The sequence below is a fragment of the Tachypleus tridentatus genome, chromosome 9 (assembly GCF_004210375.1).
Source record: "Tachypleus tridentatus isolate NWPU-2018 chromosome 9, ASM421037v1, whole genome shotgun sequence".
NCBI lineage: Eukaryota > Metazoa > Arthropoda > Merostomata > Xiphosura > Limulidae > Tachypleus > Tachypleus tridentatus.
Genome location: NC_134833.1, coordinates 114,900,082 through 114,919,537, shown reverse-complemented (window position 1 = coordinate 114,919,537; position 19,456 = coordinate 114,900,082). Strand labels below are relative to the sequence as shown.

General features: G+C 31.6%; 1 protein-coding gene across 39 annotated transcripts in view; it reads left to right on the top strand.

Moving 5' to 3' along the window:
• LOC143226115 (uncharacterized) overlaps positions 1 to 19,456 on the top strand; it is a 103,012-nt gene that overhangs the window by 39,961 nt on the left and 43,595 nt on the right. For 10 of the 39 annotated variants that reach the window (XR_013014304.1, XR_013014302.1, XR_013014309.1 and 7 more), the window contains 3 exons: positions 2,727 to 2,819; positions 6,512 to 6,617; positions 10,052 to 11,773. Coding sequence is in view for 3 of the 39 variants with exons in the window: in XM_076456648.1 (XP_076312763.1) it covers positions 6,512 to 6,568; positions 9,629 to 9,687; positions 10,052 to 10,057 (122 nt within the window). In the remaining 36 variants the exon portion in view is untranslated. Of the gene's footprint in view, positions 1 to 2,726; positions 2,820 to 6,511; positions 6,618 to 9,628; positions 9,688 to 10,051; positions 11,985 to 12,017; positions 12,394 to 19,456 lie in introns of those variants that run through there. The other 29 variants (XR_013014305.1, XR_013014303.1, XR_013014312.1 and 26 more) reach the window with 17 other exon arrangements.

Below are 19,456 nucleotides of genomic sequence, written 5' to 3'. Positions count from 1 at the left end.
TATTACCACATCAACCTGCCACAATCAAGGCAGGTTATCTTAATTGCAGGGTATAACCATACATTACAAACCCTCTCAGATATTTCCAGTGTCAGTGTTTCGGTCGCTCAAAGACGTCATGTTGTGGTTCTTTGAACTGTGCTCATTCTTGCCCAGAATGGTTAGAAGAAAAGAGATGCAGCATTTGAAAATGATTCATAACATTACTTATCCTGAGGCTTGAAAATTGCTATCCAGCACTTCAACTCAGATGTATCGCTGCTGCATGTCATCCCACAACTACAGTGGGAGTGCAGACAGATATCTCTGTGTCTCCAAAAGAATCATTCTCAAACCAAATGAAAAGGATTTTGACCTGCATTGTTAAAAAGTTGATGAATTAACTTAACATCCATCTCTGTCCCTAACATACATTCCAACAAATCCCAAGATCCACTTCCTCTAGTTCTGGGTACAGGCATTTCTTTGGGTGCATCATCTTCTCTCACCACAAGATGCAAAAGGATCATTTGTTCTTGTCCCCAGTCACTGGAATCCTCTTTAAACAGCATAGACCTACCCAATCGAACCAGGGCAGGATCCATGGAGGATGACAGAACTCCCTCAAATAAAGACAGCAAAGAACAAAAGACATGGACGAAAACAGAAGGGTTCTCCACCCAACTTACCTGCACATAAGTAATAATGTCCAACTTGATACAATGGAACTGTCAAGGTTTACGTTGTAATCTGGATGACATCAAAACACAGATTGCTTCCTACCATTCTGCATGTCTTTCCTTACAGGAAATATACCAGTAACCTGCCAATACAGTTACCTTTCAGTATTTTTTTTTTGTACAGAAATGACAGGCTGTGTGATGGATGAGCACATGTAGGGGTGGCATTGTTGGTTGATTAGCATGTGCCCACCCTGTCTTTGCCACTGGATGCACTCTTGGAGTCTATTCCTATCTTGCAAGGTGTTGCTGTACACTAATGCTAGTGATAATTTATTGTTTATGCATGACACCTTGTTAAGAGGATAAAATTGGTCTCACCTGAAATCTAGTGTGTCTTTTTAAAATCATAAACTTGTATATTCTTATCCTTTGGTTTTTAGATATATCACAAGAAATCACAACACATTCATCTTTCCTGAATATTTTATGTATTTAAATAAAATCTATTTTCTCTCTTCTTTTTTTTAATGCTCTTAACATGCTTTTCATAAGTTGCCAGGTAAGTCAATCACGTATTTCAGTTGAAAACAGAGAATCTACCTAATTCTATCTAGTTTCTTTGGTTTTGTACATTTCTTGTCAACAAGCTTTTTTATTTTGTAAAATTTCAGTCATCAACATTATTTTAACTGAACTTTTCATGTTCTAAATAAAAGGAATATGTTTTAAAGTAATTTTAAATACTTTATTGTGAGAGAGAAAAATGTAATGTAGATTGTATGGTCAGTAGTATGTACTTAATGGGCATTCTCTACTCAATCATATGAAATTAAATGTAGTCATGTTGTTTCGTATTCAGTCAGTAAATCAAACCACCCCACCCACTCCCCCACAAAAATTATATTTACCAAAGAGTTTTGCCTACTTCAAAGGCATCTTCACATTACAAAAGGAGAAAAGTTATAACATTTGTGAAAAGTTGTTTTACACCTAATGCAGAAAATGCTAAATCACATGTTCATTGCAAATTAAATCACTTTTTATACCCTTATTTTAAAAAAGACCAGAAAATAGAGAGAATGGCATTTCTTATTTTAAATAATTCTGGGAGAGCATGCCTCTGGATCTTCCTTAAGATATTGTGCATAAAATATGGTGTAGAGTCACAAGCCAGCACTACATAGTACACTGACAGAATTATCTCCCTGATTCATTAGTATCACCCACTTTTAAACACACTGAAAACCCTGCCTGTTGCTCTTTTCTAAAGAGATCTTAATATAACCTTTCCATCCCTGGAGTAATTTTAGTAGGTGTAGTGAGAACAATTTACAACAAATCAGTGTCATTACTCAGACAAAGCTCACACAATATTTCAAGTGAAGACCATCGAGGACCAACTAGTGACTTGAATAGAAAGATAACTTCCTCTTTTTTACTTGATAATCAGTGTAAGTTGCATCACTCTGAACAGTCCTTTATACATCATCATTCCTTCTTGTGTAAGAAGACCAAAGCTGTATACTGCTTCATAAGTGTTTGGTGGATCAGAGCAATATATATTAATGATCTTTCTCATGAAGTTGTTTGATTCTGCAGGCACTTGTCACCTTGTAATTCAGAAGTTACTTTTTGTTTCATAAATGTTTAACAGAATTTGAATTAATAACTTTTTCTTTAATTATGTTTTTTATGTAAATCACTAAGATTTTCTATACTTAATCTTTTCCCATAGAAAGGGATTTTAAGATTATAAAATCTATTTATTTTATTATAATTTCTTCAATAAAGAAATATGATTTGATATAAAATTGCAGAAAGACTTGCCAACATTATGGTTAAGAATGTGACTGAAATGAGTCTGAGGTAATTAACCACCTTAATACAAAAGTTTCCAATTCCAAATAATTAGTAGTAAACTGTATTTTAACAAAAAGATTAATTATGGGCCATTGAAAAACAAACTTTATATTATGTATTATAAACATTCTCCCTGATTTTATTCCTCACTCATGTTTAAAATTAACTGTAGCAAGTACATTTATGAAAAGTAATTTTTTACAGCATCCAATCAAGAGCAGTTTTCCTGATGAAGTCACTGGTGGTGTTTTATCAAAAGTGAAAAGAAAATTAGGCTTACTAGAAGTTTCCAAAATGGCAAGTGTATCTGAAGAATTTAAAAAAATGCACTTTAAACAAAAACATTCAGGCAACTGATTGTGATCCACATACATATTCCATTATCAATTAAATTATATTCTATTAAACCTGTATGTGTGCTTGGTCATTCTGACCAGTTCTGTAATCTCCATATAACCATGAAACTACATTAACCACTGAAATGTTCTAAATATACAAAGTGTATCATCATGAGTTTTGCCAAATGTTTTGTAAAAGTTACAAGCCATTTATTAACTGAAATTATAGTTCAAGTAAATTGCTTTCATAAAACATTTATCCATTAATTTGTGAATTCTCTGTCAAGTAATTCTGTGTAAAGTGTGATTTTTCATGCTCAGAATAATTAATTGTGCTCATTTCATGGTTTTTATGTTTAATTTACCTTACTTATAATACCATCTAAATGAATATGATTTTCTTATTTTTCATAGAACTTTAAACTTGCTCTCTCATCTTCACCACCATAACACCAACTGTAATGAAAGTAGTGAAACAAAGGTTGGACATACAAAATAATTGCAGATTGTGAAAATGCAATAACAATTTTTATTTTAGCACAGTCTCAGTTTTCTAAACATTTCCTGATTGGCTGCTTTTGATTTTATTACTTTACAATGCCTTTCTGACCCAATATAATGATGTAATTGTCAAATATACACAGCAGTAAAACTTAACCAACCGACTGAAATACAAAGTGTACAATGACACTGAACATCTTCAACATCCAGATCCCTTCTTCCACCTCTTGTGGAGCAGATTGATTTTTTGTTCAAAACTGAACTATTTGTCTCTTATTTAAGTTTCTGCCAGGACTTTGGCTTTGAAGATGCTGTACCCTATTCACCATCTGAGACTTCAGTCTTGAACAGGGTCTTTCCATATGTCTCCAGTACAGAGTCTGTACACTGGGTTTCACTGGTTATACTTTTGGGAATATACAGTCAGCCATTCTTCCCTTTGGTCTTCATATTTAGGTGAAGCTGACTGAGTTCAGTATGTCACAGATTGATGTTGCTTTTTCCATCAATCAGCCCACCACACTATGTTTTATTACCACCTCTGCCTGTTACCTTTCTCTGAGTCATTTGAGGAAGGTTGATACTTCCATTTGGTTGTACTGTTTTCATTGCCAAACATCTTTTGAACCATTCTTTCATTCCCAGTTATACAGATGGTTTAAAATCAGTTAAGTCTATTGGATCTGCCATGGTTTGTTGCAGCTAGGTGGTTTTCTACAATATCCTCTCCACAGTTTCTGTGTTCACTGTCAAGTTATGTGGTATTTCTTTTGTTCTGGATGATATTGAAGCTACACAGTACACTCACTGTTCTATTTATACCAACTCTCTTCACTCCACTGGTCAGAGAATCACTTTGTGTTAATTCTCACCTTATTTTCCCAATATTCAACACTGGCTGGCCTATTTTTCTTCTATCTTCTATTCACATTCAGTTTTTCTGATTAACTGGTCATGTTGGTATTCACAGAAACAAGTTTGCTGACATTAAGTTGGTCTGTTCTGGTGCTGTCACTGCTTTGCTTGTTCTATATATGGACTACAGTACTGTATTCAAGGCTCAGCTTCTATTTCCCATATATTAGGATTGTTTCCTACATACTAATATCACCTATATTTCTATTCATTTTTTTATTTCCCGTATATTAGTTTTTGTTACCTGTATATTAATATCACCTATATTTTTATTAATTTTTCTATTTCCCATATATTAGTATTGTTTCCTATATATTTCTTCACATTATCATTTTCTGTAATTCCCATTCCTATTTTATTTTTTTATTTTTCTATTTTGTGAAACCTGTTTTAACATTTTTTTAACTGTTGTCACTGCCATCTTTCATGTAATGCACACACTCTTTTATGTACATCTAAACATGACAGGAATGTCTTCTGTTATTATTTACATAAATGACATCAACATCTGTACTTGTAATGTGCCCTACTAATCATTGCTCTTTATTATCCTAAAAAAGAATAGTCAATCGAGTTAAGATATTTTATGTCACCTTTATTGGGTTATATGTTGCACTGATAAAGATTTAAGCACTCATTCAGTTTTACATGTTCATAAACAGTCAAAGGATTGTTAGGCTAGTTTGGCCTGCTTGAAATGAATAGTGTATTTTGTTCAGTTTAAATTCTTGCTCTTGCTCAGTATGTTAGTTATTGATATTTCTTTTCCAAAAGTTTAGTGATGCATTTGAAAGCCACGCTGTGTAACACTGAATAGATTCAAAAAAGTTATTGGTATCTGAACAGACCTATTTGCCAAAATGGTTCCATCAGTCTATAGAAATACAGAGATAAAAGTTACAGTTTTCTAAATCACCTTTTGAGTATATGTATAAAGATTGGCTCTGCTTACTGTTAATAGGAAGATTTTGAATTTTTCATGAAACATTAAGAACAAGTTATGAAGTACTTTATAAAAATGATAAACGTAGCATGAGATAGACTTAAAATTGAAATAACTTTATTTTAACTAAACATTTTAGTAAACTGAAAACATTGAAGATCTGCATGTTGCATTCTTTGGAAATAAGAAGCTTTATGGCTGTCAGGTATTTACAGTGTAAAAGAGTATAATGTGTGTGGTAGAAGGAACACTAAATGTCCCTCTGGTGTTAATATATATAATAAACAGTTTGTGTCATGCTTCTTTGTTTTAATAGTAATGGTCTACAATTTATATCATTGTTTTGTAACAAAACTACCAATTGATATTGTCAGGTCAACTATGGTATTTATGTTGTGAATGTTTCATACATTTATTGGTTTGTTTTTTATTCTTGTCAACTTTGGTGATACAACAAAACAATTTAATTCAGAAATTATTTAGATTTAGAATTGATATTTTGTCTTTATTGAGCTGAGAGTAAGTTATTGCACAGTACATTTTTAAGCTTAATTATAAAACAAATAATACCCTAGGCTCACTTATTGCACCATGATAAGTTAGATAGCATTTTATTTATATTTTTTTCAGTTGTTTATTAACATTGAGGTACAGACAAAAGTAAGATAAAAATTACCAAGGGTTTCAGTGGAGTAGTGTTTCAACTAAGCCTTTGTTACAATAATGTTTTACACCCAATGCTTATATTTAGGCCATTAAATACACCTTCCGTTTCTAATGTTAAGATCAGATGATAGCTAGTTGTGTCTAAGTGTGAATGTAAAGTACGTAATTCCCTCCAGTCTTACACTGTTAAATTAGGGATAGCTAGTTGACTTCCGTCTAGTTTTACACTGTTAAATTAGGGATAGCTAGCTGACTTCCATCTAGTTTTACACTTCTAAATTAGGGATGGCTAATGCAGATAGCCCTCGTGTAGCATTGCATGAAATTCAAAAACAAACAAATAAACATAATTAAAGATGTATTAACTGTGGAAACTCTACTAAGTAAAATAGTTACATATATTTTTCGATATCACATCTTCCAATTATTTTAGTTTAGTCACAGAGTCCATCAGTTTCCTTTCAATAAAATTGATTTCTTATTATTACTTTCTGACTTATGGTGTACAATTCCTTCTTTTCTTGTAATTTTTGTTAGTTAATTTACATATAACAGTTTACTTTATTTTGGTGCACTGGAATTTTTCTTGTAGAATTTTTCTAGTTATATTTTCTTATAACTTCTAGATCTTTTCATGACTTGGTACTGGGCAACCTACTTTCATGACTATGGACAAGAAAATAGTTAGAACTTAAGGGTAAACCCACAAGTTGCTGTAGTTCTGCTTGAAAAGTAAGTGGAACATAAAAGTAATCAAAGTTAATTTTAAATGTCACTCTATACTGCTTTATTATAAATTGTTAGTCTTTCCAATAATTATTATGCATGTTTTGATTTTTAAAAAAGGAAAATGAAAACATATAGCCACCTTAAAAGTTGTATGTTTAGTTACCTAGTCATATGTTGCCCTTAAGATACCTGAAACTATTGATGTCTTTCTCCAAGACATGTCCTGCAAGATGTCAAGTTTCATTTTTTAAATTAAAAGTTAAGTCTTATTTAGTTTCTCAACTAGCCTTTAACATGTGTAAATACAAATTTAGAAAGAATGAAGGTAAGATGATAAATAGTTGTAGACTCTAAATAAAGTAATGTTTTATTTTTTCTTTCTTTAATGTTAGTTTATTTTTAGTATTGGTTAAATTGTTTGATATATATATATATATTTGTTTACAAGGATTATTTTGCATTGTTATCTTAAGATATGTGTTTAGAACAAAACTAAACCTCCTAAGCTTGCTGAATCTTGTGTTTGGGATTATAGCACAAAATTTGCTTGCATTGAGGGTACCATGACAGATGCATTAATACCTTCTAATCATAATAAGTATGGTGATATGTTAGATGTACATAATATTCATTTCTTGTTTAATTTTTATTTGAACTATATAGGTATTTTGTTTTGATCAGAAGTTGGAAACAGTTGTAGATTTTATCACCAAAAAGTTTCTCTCCAAAGATTTTTTTTATCATAGTAATACATTAAACATAACTTGAGAATTCTCTGATGTCGAGAAACCCACTTGTTGAGAAATTTATATGCAAAAACGGCTCGTTTGGGTTGAGAAAATATTTTACATAGAAGGTCGAAACGTTGTTCACTCTTCTATGTAATATATTTTCTCAACCCAAATGAGCCGTTTTCATATAAATTTGAGAATTCTCTGTATTAATACCATAATTATTAATGAATCAGTTTTTACTGTCTAGAGTTTAATAATAGTTGAATGTCTGTTGTGTAGTCAGTTTATTTTTCTTAGGTAGATAGAAATAAAATCTTAAATTTATGGTATAATGTTTATAACTAAAATTCTATTTTACATTTTGAAGTTAATGATCATGAATGTGTTAGTTAATTTAGCCATAATTAGTTTCATTTAGTAGAAAACCACTTAAATTCAGAAGGTTTGTTTATTCATATATTTAACAGTGCTTACCACAAATTTGCACAATTAATTGATACTTTCTTGCATATAAATACGATAGTTTTCCTTAACTTTTTATTTTGTGATAACTAGGTGTCTAGGCTTTTTGTAATGAAAGAACACCTCATATCTGTTAAAGCATGTCTTGTTAGTTGGCATAACTAAGAATATAGATACTTGTAGGAATATCATGAAGCATATATTTTGTATAGGTTGAACTGTAAGTAATTTTGAAAATTTTATATTTAAGGTTGTTCTATGTGTAAGCTTCTTTATAACAGAAGTTATATATGGTTTTAACTACCAGCTTTTAGTTATGAGAAAATATTCATGTTTTTTGTTTATGTGTTGAAATATCCTTAAGTCATTGAATCAAAGTAATTTTTTAGAAAGATGTAAAGCATATAAGTGTTTGAGTAATTTTGCACAGTAATTATATGTTTAGAAGTTACACTGTACACAAAAGAAGCTTCTCCACTACAATAAAAATACAACTGTTCATGAGTAGTTTGTTGATCCTGATCCTAAAAAATTGTTGAATATTACTGATCACCTCTAGATTTTGAGCTATATTAGGTTTATTCTAAATATTCTTATATATTGTGAAAATAACTCTCTCTGATAACTTTATTTATTTATTAAAAATTGCATTTAAGAATGTTCAAAAACATCATGTAATTATATACTGACAATACACTTAAGCTATATTTAAAACTTTCATCATGGTATTATTTTTTATTTCTTTTTACAAAATACCTGACTGACTTGTTGCATCTTTTATGTATGTTGTTAGTTTCATGCTACAAGAATCAATAGTAATCTTCCGTCATGATAGGATTCCACTGTCTTTCTTGATGTTACTGTTCTATTATAGACATAACTTTAGGGAAGTGCTCACCAAGATTATTGCTCACTGCACCAAGATCATTTGATAAGAAACTTAATTAAAAGTGTAAGAAGTGTAACTTTAGTGACATCTTGGACCCAGTTTTCCTCTTGTTCTCAGGGATATCATTAATCGTCACAACATAGTTTTCATCTCTGTAAATTCCTAAGAAAATTTTAATAACCAGTTTGAGTGATTTCCTTGCAGTAAGTTCTTTCTGACTGAGTAATGTTTCAAATCACCATTCATCAGCACTTCCCAAATCTGTGGCCCAACAAAAATACGACCTTTTAGTTTTTACTTCACTAACTTTTTGAAACTTATAAGACAGATGGAGTGAGGGAAGAAACATATCTTGATAATTCACTGAAAGTTAGAACTCAACTTTCTGTTTTTCTGGAACGTAATTCTCTCACTGGCCATTCCTTTTTTTTAAATGAATTTTATGATATCGGCTATCATAAAAAAGCTACAGTGTTTGGTATACTCACTTTATAGACTTAGCAGTAGTGGATATTTGATTGCTTCAGGAATAAGCTGCATGTTCTACTATGTTCACAGCATTAATAACAGGAACCAATGGCTCAGTGTTCCCATTATGTAAAAGCACAGTTTTCACACTAACTTTAGATGAATTGGTGAAATGTTTTCTTTCTTGAGAGTATATTCAGTACTTGATTCTTCAGTTAGTGCATCAACATTTGTACAGAAACACAAAGTATCTTGCATGCTGTCGTGAGAAGCAAGACTTTTTATGATAAATTCCATTGCCGTAAATGAAAGTTCCTCATGCTGTTTCAGTATAAAACAAGTCACAAATCTGATCATTTAGCTCATCTTGTGTGATCAGATGAGGCAGTTTATGCTGAGATGCCACAGGGGTAAAATTACTAAATGAAGGAAGTAAAGATGATTCATTGTCTTTTTTGCAGTATTACTTCTGTTTCCCACTTTGCTGCTGGATGTGACACAAGAAAATCACACCAATGAGGTACTGGTTTCATCACAGATGTAATCTCTGAATATTTAGTGTATTGTTTAGTTTTGTCTGAATATGCAGAAATATTAATGCAAAAATAACAGTAAGTTAGATGATCTTTGGGCTCACACTGTATCATTGAAATTGTCAATGACACAATTGCTCTTCTTTTATTTAGCCACTGTGTGAAGCCAGATTTGGAAACTGTTCAACACAAATGTAGCATAAACTGTTTAGGTGGTTTTTGGACTTTACTTGAAGTGAAAGCAGTCAGTACATGAAATAATTTTCTAAAAAGTATAAAAGAATTATGTTTAGAGAACTAGTTTAAAATATTTTAAAAACAAAATTTTGATTTTATTTGATTATATCACAGGTATGATGTGAGGAAGATGGACTTTGTTTTGAGTGTGCACAGAGCCAGACAAAGTAACCAACTGAGTGAGTGAGTGAAAAGCAGTTGAGAGAGAGGTGTATCACTCTGCCCATTTTAAGCTCAGTTGAGGGACTCCTCAAATGTTCCTGGGCAGAAAAGGTGAGCATGGGAATGAAGCAAAATTGGTGCAAGTCATTATAATTTTATCAAGAACAAGTAGCACATATAAACAATATATATGGAGTTTCACACCAATACAATACAGTTACTGTTTGAAGTTATCAAAAATTTATTCCTTTTGTTCATTAAACTTTCTATGTAAACTTAATTTCACAGTATAAACCTATTGAACTGAGCTGATTGTATGGTATTACACATATTGTTGATAAAGTAGTGAGACACTACAGTATCTTAAAATCTGGAGGTGATAGACAAATTCTGATTACATATTTCTGAAACCAAAACTATCTAATTACCAAGAATCACTTGAGTTTTCTCTAGTAGCAAATGATTTGTTATGCAGTGTTACCTAAAACATTGTTTCGGGCAAATTTGTGTGTGTGCAGACTTGTAAAAGAGTTGATTGATTGATGAATTTGTGTTATAAAGATAAAAAGTTTGTTGTTTTTTTTACTTTACAATGGTGTGTTTACACTTTATATTTTATAATGCATGCTTTTGAACCAAAGTTTATTTATTTATGAAAAGTGTATAACCTACCTTTCAAGTTGTTTTAGAAATAAAATTATTGCTATAAAATACAAGTTTCAAATAATGCAACATTTTTTTAAAGGGTCTTATTTTTTTCTGGTAGGTCTTGTTCAGGCTTGTGAATGAAAAGGATTTGTACAATTTTAATAATATAATTTACTAATTTTTTAAAATATTAATTTGACCTATCCATACTTTTAGTGTGAATTAATGTTCTTTACTCCCTTAAGGGTGAGAGAAGCAGACAAGAAGAAGTTGGTAGAAACTGCCCTAAAACAGCTCAGACAGTTAACATCAAACAGTGATAAGTATAATTGTACTTAATTCTTCCCTTTGTTACATATTTTGGTTTCCTATAATTACTCACTTGATGGAAAGTATCCATTCATTTTTTTGTGTGTTTAATGAATAAGTAAAATGTGACTGTTCAATGTCAAGAACATTGATATCAATTATTCTGAGAAGTGAGTGAACCAGGCTTTCAGTTAACATTAATAAAATATAAAGATTCTTATCATTACCACAGTTTTGTTAAAAATGGATAGTTCTAGCACCAGAGCTTACCATATTAATGTCTGCCATAAAGGGAAATTAGGCCAAGAAGTGCACTTTCTACTTATTTCTAACAAAATATATTGACCAGTTTTTGATTATTTGGCTATATAGTTTTAAAATTTTGTGAGATACAAAAACGTTTATGGCACAAAATTATTAAAATTATTTGACCCATGTATTGCTTTATTTCTCAGTTTTAAATCGCTTTTTTGTTCAGCCCATTTATTGTGTTATAGAATAGGGAAAGAGTGTGATACTGAGGGAAGTTTGATATAAAATTAAATTGTGATCGTAACACAAATAATAAAAAAAAGACATTAAACACGGGTCAGTGTTATAGTTCTCTTCTAATTTTCCATATTTAATAGCTAGCTCATAACTGTTTGGTCTCAATGTAATATACAGATAGTAGATAATGAACTTGAATCATCTAATAAACTGTTGTTGTGACACAACTGAATTCCTTGTGTTTTCTGAATATAACTTAACAACTAATTGTAAAGTTACAAACAGATATTAGAGTATAAACAAACCTTGTGGTCTAATAAATAGCAGCTGTGATAGATCTAAACTGTCTTTATGATTCAACACACTGATATAGTTGTGTTAAGAGAGTCATCTGTATAAACAATATCTGTAAAGATGTGTTTTCAAAACAAACACCAAGGTTTTGAGATTTTTAGAATGGTACTTAATACAGTTTTTCAAGTGTGGTCCCAGTTATTACTGGAAGAAACATCTTCATGTGGATACAAAGTAAAATTGCCAACCTGGTATGTGGTGAAGTAAAATGGTAAGCAGACAATACAGGAGAGAACAGTTAGTATTATGTACAATAATTTAGGTATAGTTGACTGGTATGCTGTAACATAATGAAGGGTACTTATAATACATTGTGTTATAATAATCCAAAAATGGCTAAATGATTGTTACTATACCACAACTGCTGCAACCTAATGGCAGACACTAGAAAAACACAGTACTATGACAATGAAAAAAAATGGTAATGTGATTGTTACCCTGCTAATATGGTATACTCTAATATAGTGGGAGATGCTAAAAACAAACAAACAAACGGTACCACAACCATGAAAAAGTGGCTAAATGATTGTCACTGTGCTGTACCTTGATGTTGCTATAAGGTGACTGTTTTGTGGTGCTAAATAATTTGACAAAGTTGTTTACCAAACTAATGCAGAAGAGCATATGATGTTACTACTATAGAATAATTCAGTTTGTTTGTTACATATACAAAACAAATATGTCTGTAGTAATATTACAAAGTAGTATAATTTGTTTGTCATTGTATAAACAGACTTTTCATCCTCTACTTACATCAGACAGTTATAGCTGGCAGCTGGTTTTACTTAATATTAAACCCATTTACGTGCTGCATATCTGAAAGCCAGTGTTCAGTTTATTTTGAAATAAATCTCACATCTCATGCTTGTAAGAAATGTTTGGTAGGATAGTCTACAAATGGGAAAAGAACTTTCAAAGATTTTAAAAATGGGAATAATGTTTGACATGTTTCTCTAATAATTTGACACTGAAAGAAGTTAGTTGTGCTTAACTTTTATGAAACATTTAAAATTGTGCCTTTTACTTGTCATATAAGTATGCTACTGGTTGAATTTTAATTGACTAATTAGATAAAATAATTATTAGCTATGTTGTAAAGTGCATTTTAGGCTCATAATGAATGATACATCATCAGGTTATTATGGGGTATAATTTTCAACAGTTTTTGTACTATACATTAAATAAACCCCACTATCTGGTAGATGGTGTAGTTAAATACTTTGCCTTTGCAAAGAGGTTTTAGTGGAATAGTCCATTGCAGTTAATAATAAGGTAATATAATTTACTTTGTTTGTGTGAAGAATACATACTTCATGAAAAATATGTTAAGATCCATTTTTTCATAATTACAGTCATTAAGTGTTGCTTTTTTTTAATATCATTCATGCTTTTCATTTATAAATTTGACTGCTCATGGGAGAGATGTAATTAAACATTAAGGATTTTTTTTCTCTCCAGCACTATACTGTTTCTCCTTCTGTTTGTTTAATTTGTTTGTTACATGAAATGCTAATTTTGAAGGTCCCAAACTTGTAGATGTTTACAGCATTAGAACTACTAGTAAACATTTGTTAATGAAGAATTTTTGTAACATTACTCCTGTTACTGATTGTAAACAGAAGACTTAGTACTTGTGATTTACATATTAATTTATGTTAGTACAAGTATAGTACTATATCATGTTGTTGTTTTTTTAATTCATGGAATACCAATTGTGAATCATATTAGATACTCAAGAGATTCAGACAAATGTAAAAAGGTACAGAGCAATATAAAATTCTAACAAAAGATAGCCATGTTTAGATAGTGAGTAAAAACTTTCATGTTTTGTTTTTGTTATTTGTTGTGAAAAAAAGTCAGAGTGGCCTTTAACTGATATAAAACAATTTGTTAATGATAGTGCAAGTTCCCTTGCACAGGCCTTCAACAGTTACAGAGATTAGTGATAAGGGTTAACATTTTCTGTGACCATCAGTTGTCTTAAGGGTTCAAAATATTTGTAAGCTAATAACCATCATGAATGGTGGAAACTTCTGTAAGGTATCAGCCTCTGTGTTTCTTAAATGTTTTCATAAAAACTCACAGTTGTTTGCAATCCATTTTGTCAGGTTGGACTTCAATGGTCACATCATGATTCAAACTGCTTACTCTTTAATGTTCAACATTTAGTTGTTTCTTGTCCCAGCCTTTTGTATTACTTTGTTTTGACCATAGGCAATTTTTTTTCAGAATAGTATGTTACTGTGGACATGAATAATTAGTGTAAATATGTGTTTATTGCTTTGACGTTTTGAACTATGAAGTGCTTCTTTATGTTTAGTTTTACACTTCTGGAAACAGCTAAAACCATTTAACTCAATTGGGATTTTAACACTAGTTAAAAGGTTATAAAACTTGATAATATTTTCATGCTTTTGTGTTAATAATAAAAATTTATCAGAGAAACTAACTTTAAAACATAATATTTATAAGTAGATTTCAAATAAAACAAGTCAGAACTATTTTTGTGTGTGTGTGTGTGTTTGGAAAATATTTTATTAATCATTATAAACTTATAACTGCTACAAAGAAACTGTATAACATACTTATTTTTCTGGTTGTGTCAGATGTTGATGTTTTCAGTTTGAAGAAATCAAGTTTTGTGGAATGTTTTTTTGTTTTGTAACTAAGAAAGATATTTATCTGCACAGTACATTGTACTTTTTTTGTTTGTGGGGTACATTTTTTTTTCCACAAAATAGTTTATTGTAACTATCTGTCCATACCTTTGTCACTGAGTTTTTGGGAGATAGTTTCCAAGTTCCTTTTGTGTGCAAACCAAACAATTTCCATAAAATCAGTTTATAAATTTTGGTAAATTTATCCTATTTTATAACACCATTTTTTTGTTTGTTGTATATAGAGCTATATTTATATGTTTATGTACACAGTATATTTATTATTTGTTTTGGTTTCTGAAAATATTGGATGGATGAATGGATAGAATACATTAAAAGTTAATTGTATACTTAGTGTTGGTTTGTTAGCTGGTGTTTATTTTTAATGTTTTAAACAGTAATTTGTTTGTATTTACCAGTACTATATTATATGAAACTATATTGTTTTATCCAATAACAAACAAGCATTCTTCAATAAGATGTTGGTTGTTGTTTTTTAAGTTAAGAAATAATGTTACAGTTGTTAACAGAATGACTAGTACACAGTTTTTAAGTTAAAAAATGTTTTGCAGATTGTACACAGTTTCAAAAAATGTTTTGTTTTTATTATCGGCTGTGTGTGACTTACAGATATTGCTGTATAGTCACAGTTCTTTGTAGTAACATTTACTATGCAACTCTAGATACATATACTTCTCCCTCAAGTACTTTTGTCAGACATCATTTCATTTGTAGGTCATAAAAACGTGATGAATATAATCTACACCCTTTGTTACTGTTTGTTTTTAACAACTAAAATAAGAAGACAATTTTTATGATACACTATCAAGATGTTCCTCTCATTTGATACTTCTGCTTATAATGACGTAAAATTATTTTTATGGAAGTAAACATTACAACTTTATTCAACATACATTATTATTGTGGCATTATATTTCTGATTTTATTTCATAACATTCAGTTTGAGATGTTTTAAGGATAGTTTGGTACAGCTGTAGCAATGTATCCTTGTCTGATACATTTTTTAGTGTTCCTCTTTCTTTTGTTCATGCAATCATATGTCCTAATGTGTTATTAAATACAGTTATTGTGAAGGAAAAAGAAAATTAATTTTATTTTTAACATGATACAGGATATTTGAATATTTTGAGTTATTTGCTTGAATCATTTCATAATGGTCATTATGAAGAATGAGGATTTAACAATCTGGATTAAACAGAAGTTTATTTATACATCGCTATTTATCTTCAGTTAAGACATTTTTACATTTTTGTGTTAGAGATTCCATCTTTTGATTTCCCATCCTATATTATAATCCTTGTACAAATTTTACAACCCTAGTCATTCCCATTTGGTGATCACGTTTGTATGTATATCTTCCCCCTTAAATAGCTGATTGGCAAATAGCAAGATTTTGCCCCAGCTGTTATTATCTTTGAAGGAAGTTCACTGAATATGGTAAATTAACATTTTTCCAGGGATATTTTTAGCATGATACAGCCATTTTCTCAAAGCTCTCTTTGCCTTCAATTGTAAATTCAAGAAGGTTTACTGTTAGTAATAGGGATAACACAAGATGAGTCTGTAAAAATATTTTATATATCAGTTTTTTTACTTCCAATAAAAAAAATTTCCTTTTAAGAAAACGAGGACAGTTTCACACCAGGCCTGGCATGGCCTAGCGCGTTAAGGTGTGCGCTTCGTAATCTGAGGGTTGCGGGTTCGCGCCCGAGTCGAGCCAAAACATGCTCGCCCTCCCAGCCGTGGGGGCGTTATAATGTGACGGTCAATCCCACTATTCGTTGGTAAAAGAGTAGCCCAAGAGTTGGCGGTGGGTGGTGATGACCAGCTGCCTTCCCTCTTGTCTTACACTGCTAAATTAGTGACGGCTAGCACAGATAGCCCTCGAGTTGCTTTGTGCGAAATTCCAAAAAACAAACAAACAGTTTCACACTATTAACTCATCACCTCTTTTGTATGCCTTTTTTCAAGGAGCTTCCATTAATAAAAAATTAACTTCTCATCCTGTACCTGTAGTTCTGTCATCTAGTGTCATTTTATTTACATTTCTAATATTTTCATTGAGTTTTCTCTTTATTAGAAATTGCTACTTTACTATATTTAACATACATATTGTTTGGAAATTTTTTGTAAACTTTAAAAATTTTATAAAATTATTATAAATAATAATTTTAAAAGTAGAATAGCTTATTTATATTATTTACACGTGAGAAACAACGAACGTTAACTCATAAACGATTAAAGACTTATAAACTTGCAAGGCGCGTAAAGAATGCTGAACAATAGTATGTGTGTGTGTGTGTGTATGTACATATAAGTATATCCATGGAAAAATAAAGAAAATCAAACATAAAAAGCACATATGTACATAAAGTGCTTAAATTAAGTGTTGGTGGGAAGGAAGCAGGATGTGAGTGGAGCACTTGAATTTGAAAAAACGTAAACCATTCGTGTATAATTTTAGATTACATGTGACTGAAATGGCCATTCTGAATTTTTATAGTTTATTGACATAATGTGTAATAATCACACAATCTCACATTTTCTTATTGTAGTAGCAGAACAAAAAGTGTATTATAGCTGTGATTGTTTCACAATTTTGGTTTGGAATGTTTGAAAACGAGTGGTGTTCAATTAGGAGGTTTTGCAGATAAAGGAAATTTGACAATTTTTAGATTATAAAATGTGTTTTAATACTTTGGTTTCATCATTTTTGTAGTTGTGATCAAGTTCACACAGTGGATCGGTTTTTTGTCAATTTTTTTCAAAGTAATTAAGAGAACTATGCAAGAGTCTATTGGCTGTGGTTTGTGTATTTGTGCATGAATTTTCACAATGTACTACGAGAGACTTTGTATGCTGCAGTAATTATTAAGTTTTGTATTGATTGTATTTTATTTATGTGTTTCAGTCCTATGTTTAACCATACTGGAAATGCATATTCGATAGTAGGTCGTATATATGTTTTGTAGATTTTTATTATGTTGTCTGGTGAGGTTCCTTGGTTTTTGCCGATTAGACTATTTGCATAATTTGTGCGTTTTCAATTTTTTTATAAATACATTATTTGCATGTTTCACCCATGTTAGTTTCGTATTGAAGGTTAAATCTTACAGGTTTGTTGTGGTCTGGAGAAGTGTTTCGCTCGTGTGTAATTTGGAAGGATCTCTTTTATGTTTTGTTTGTGAATGTAACTAATTGATTTTTGGTAAGTTTGGTTTAACACAATATTTCTGACAGTGTTCTTCTGTATTATCTAACAACAGTTGTAGATTTGTCGCTGTTACGAATTGGGTGGGAGCACTTTTCCAGACCACAACATCGGCCGCGTATTGTGATGCATACTCCACGTTTGGGTGTTTTAAGGGCATATTGATGAACAGAATAGGGCTAATTACCCCTTCTTGGGGGACACCAACCTCTGGAATAAAGGAGAAGGTTCCCCTGATGAAATAATAATCAGTGATGTCGAGAAAACTCACTTGTAGAGAAATATATGTTAAAAAGGCATCGTCAGGTTCACAAAGGATGACCGAAGAAGGTCGAAACGTTGTTCGCTCCTCAACGTAAAATATTTTCTCAACCCAAACGAGCCGTTTTTACATATATAAGGTTCCCCTGACATTTATTTTCCAACTTCTATCTTCCAGGAAGTTAGATAGCCAGGTGATCTGTGGTCTGTCTATATTTTCTAAATTCTGGTAATTTTCAAGTTATTTCTGAACAATTTGAGAGTCTATTACTGTTTATTCTTTCGAGAATTTTTCCTACACAGCTGGCCAGGCTGATTGGGGAGTAATTGTTTGGTTTACTTGTTGGTTTTCCTTTTTTATGGAACACAAAGACTATTCCTTGCTTCCAAAAAACCGGGATGTATCCAGAACTGAGTGATAAGTTAAAGATTGCTGTTATGTGTTCACACGGTCCCTGAACGCCTTTTCAAAAAGGAGAATGGCTTGTATGTCATCCTCTCCTGGTGTCTTGTCTTTATAGATTTTATTGTTAGTTTTACTTCCTTTCCTGTTATTTGTTTTTGTAATTTCACGCAAAGCTACACGAGGAATATCTGCGCTAGCCGTCCCTAATTCAGCAGTGTAAGACTAGAGGGAAAGCACTAGTCATCACTACTCACCGCCAACTCTTGGGCTACTCTTTTACCAAAGAATGGAGGGATTGATCGTAACATTATAAAGCCCCATGACTGAAAAGGCGAGCATGTTTGGTGTGACGAGAATTCGAACCCGCGATGCACAGATTGCGAGTCAAACGTCTAAACTCACCTGGGTAAATTGGTACATGCTCGCGCAAGTGTTGATTGTCATAGAAGCGCGCGAAGGTACTTTTATTACACATGCGCGCGCAGGCGCGTAAATTGGTATATGTACGCGCAAGTGCTGATTTCCGTACATGTGTGCGCAGGCGCATCAATTGTTACATGCGCACACAAGTGCAAAAAATAGTACAAGCACGCCCAAGTCCTGATTTTTGTAGAAGCGCGAACAGGTGCGAAAATAAGTGTATGCTCACGCAAGTGTTGATTTTCGTAGCAGCGTGCGCATGTGCGAAAATTGGTACATGCTCTCGCAAGTGTTGATTTTGGTACATGTGCGCGCATGTGTGTTTCAGATTTTGTTTTCTTTACTATTTACACGTGTGGATGATTGGAGTAGAGACAGTGATTTTTCTTTCATTCAACAGATATAGATATACAAGAATTAATTTGCGACATGTTTTAGTAACTGCTGATTTTGCAACAAGATATTCTGATTCTTCGATTGTTTGTGAATGGAGTTTTTCTCCTGCTTCGTAACATAGATGAGCGTGTATCTGATTTTAAGAAAATAAATAATAATTTATTGTCTGCAGTATATTAATAAGC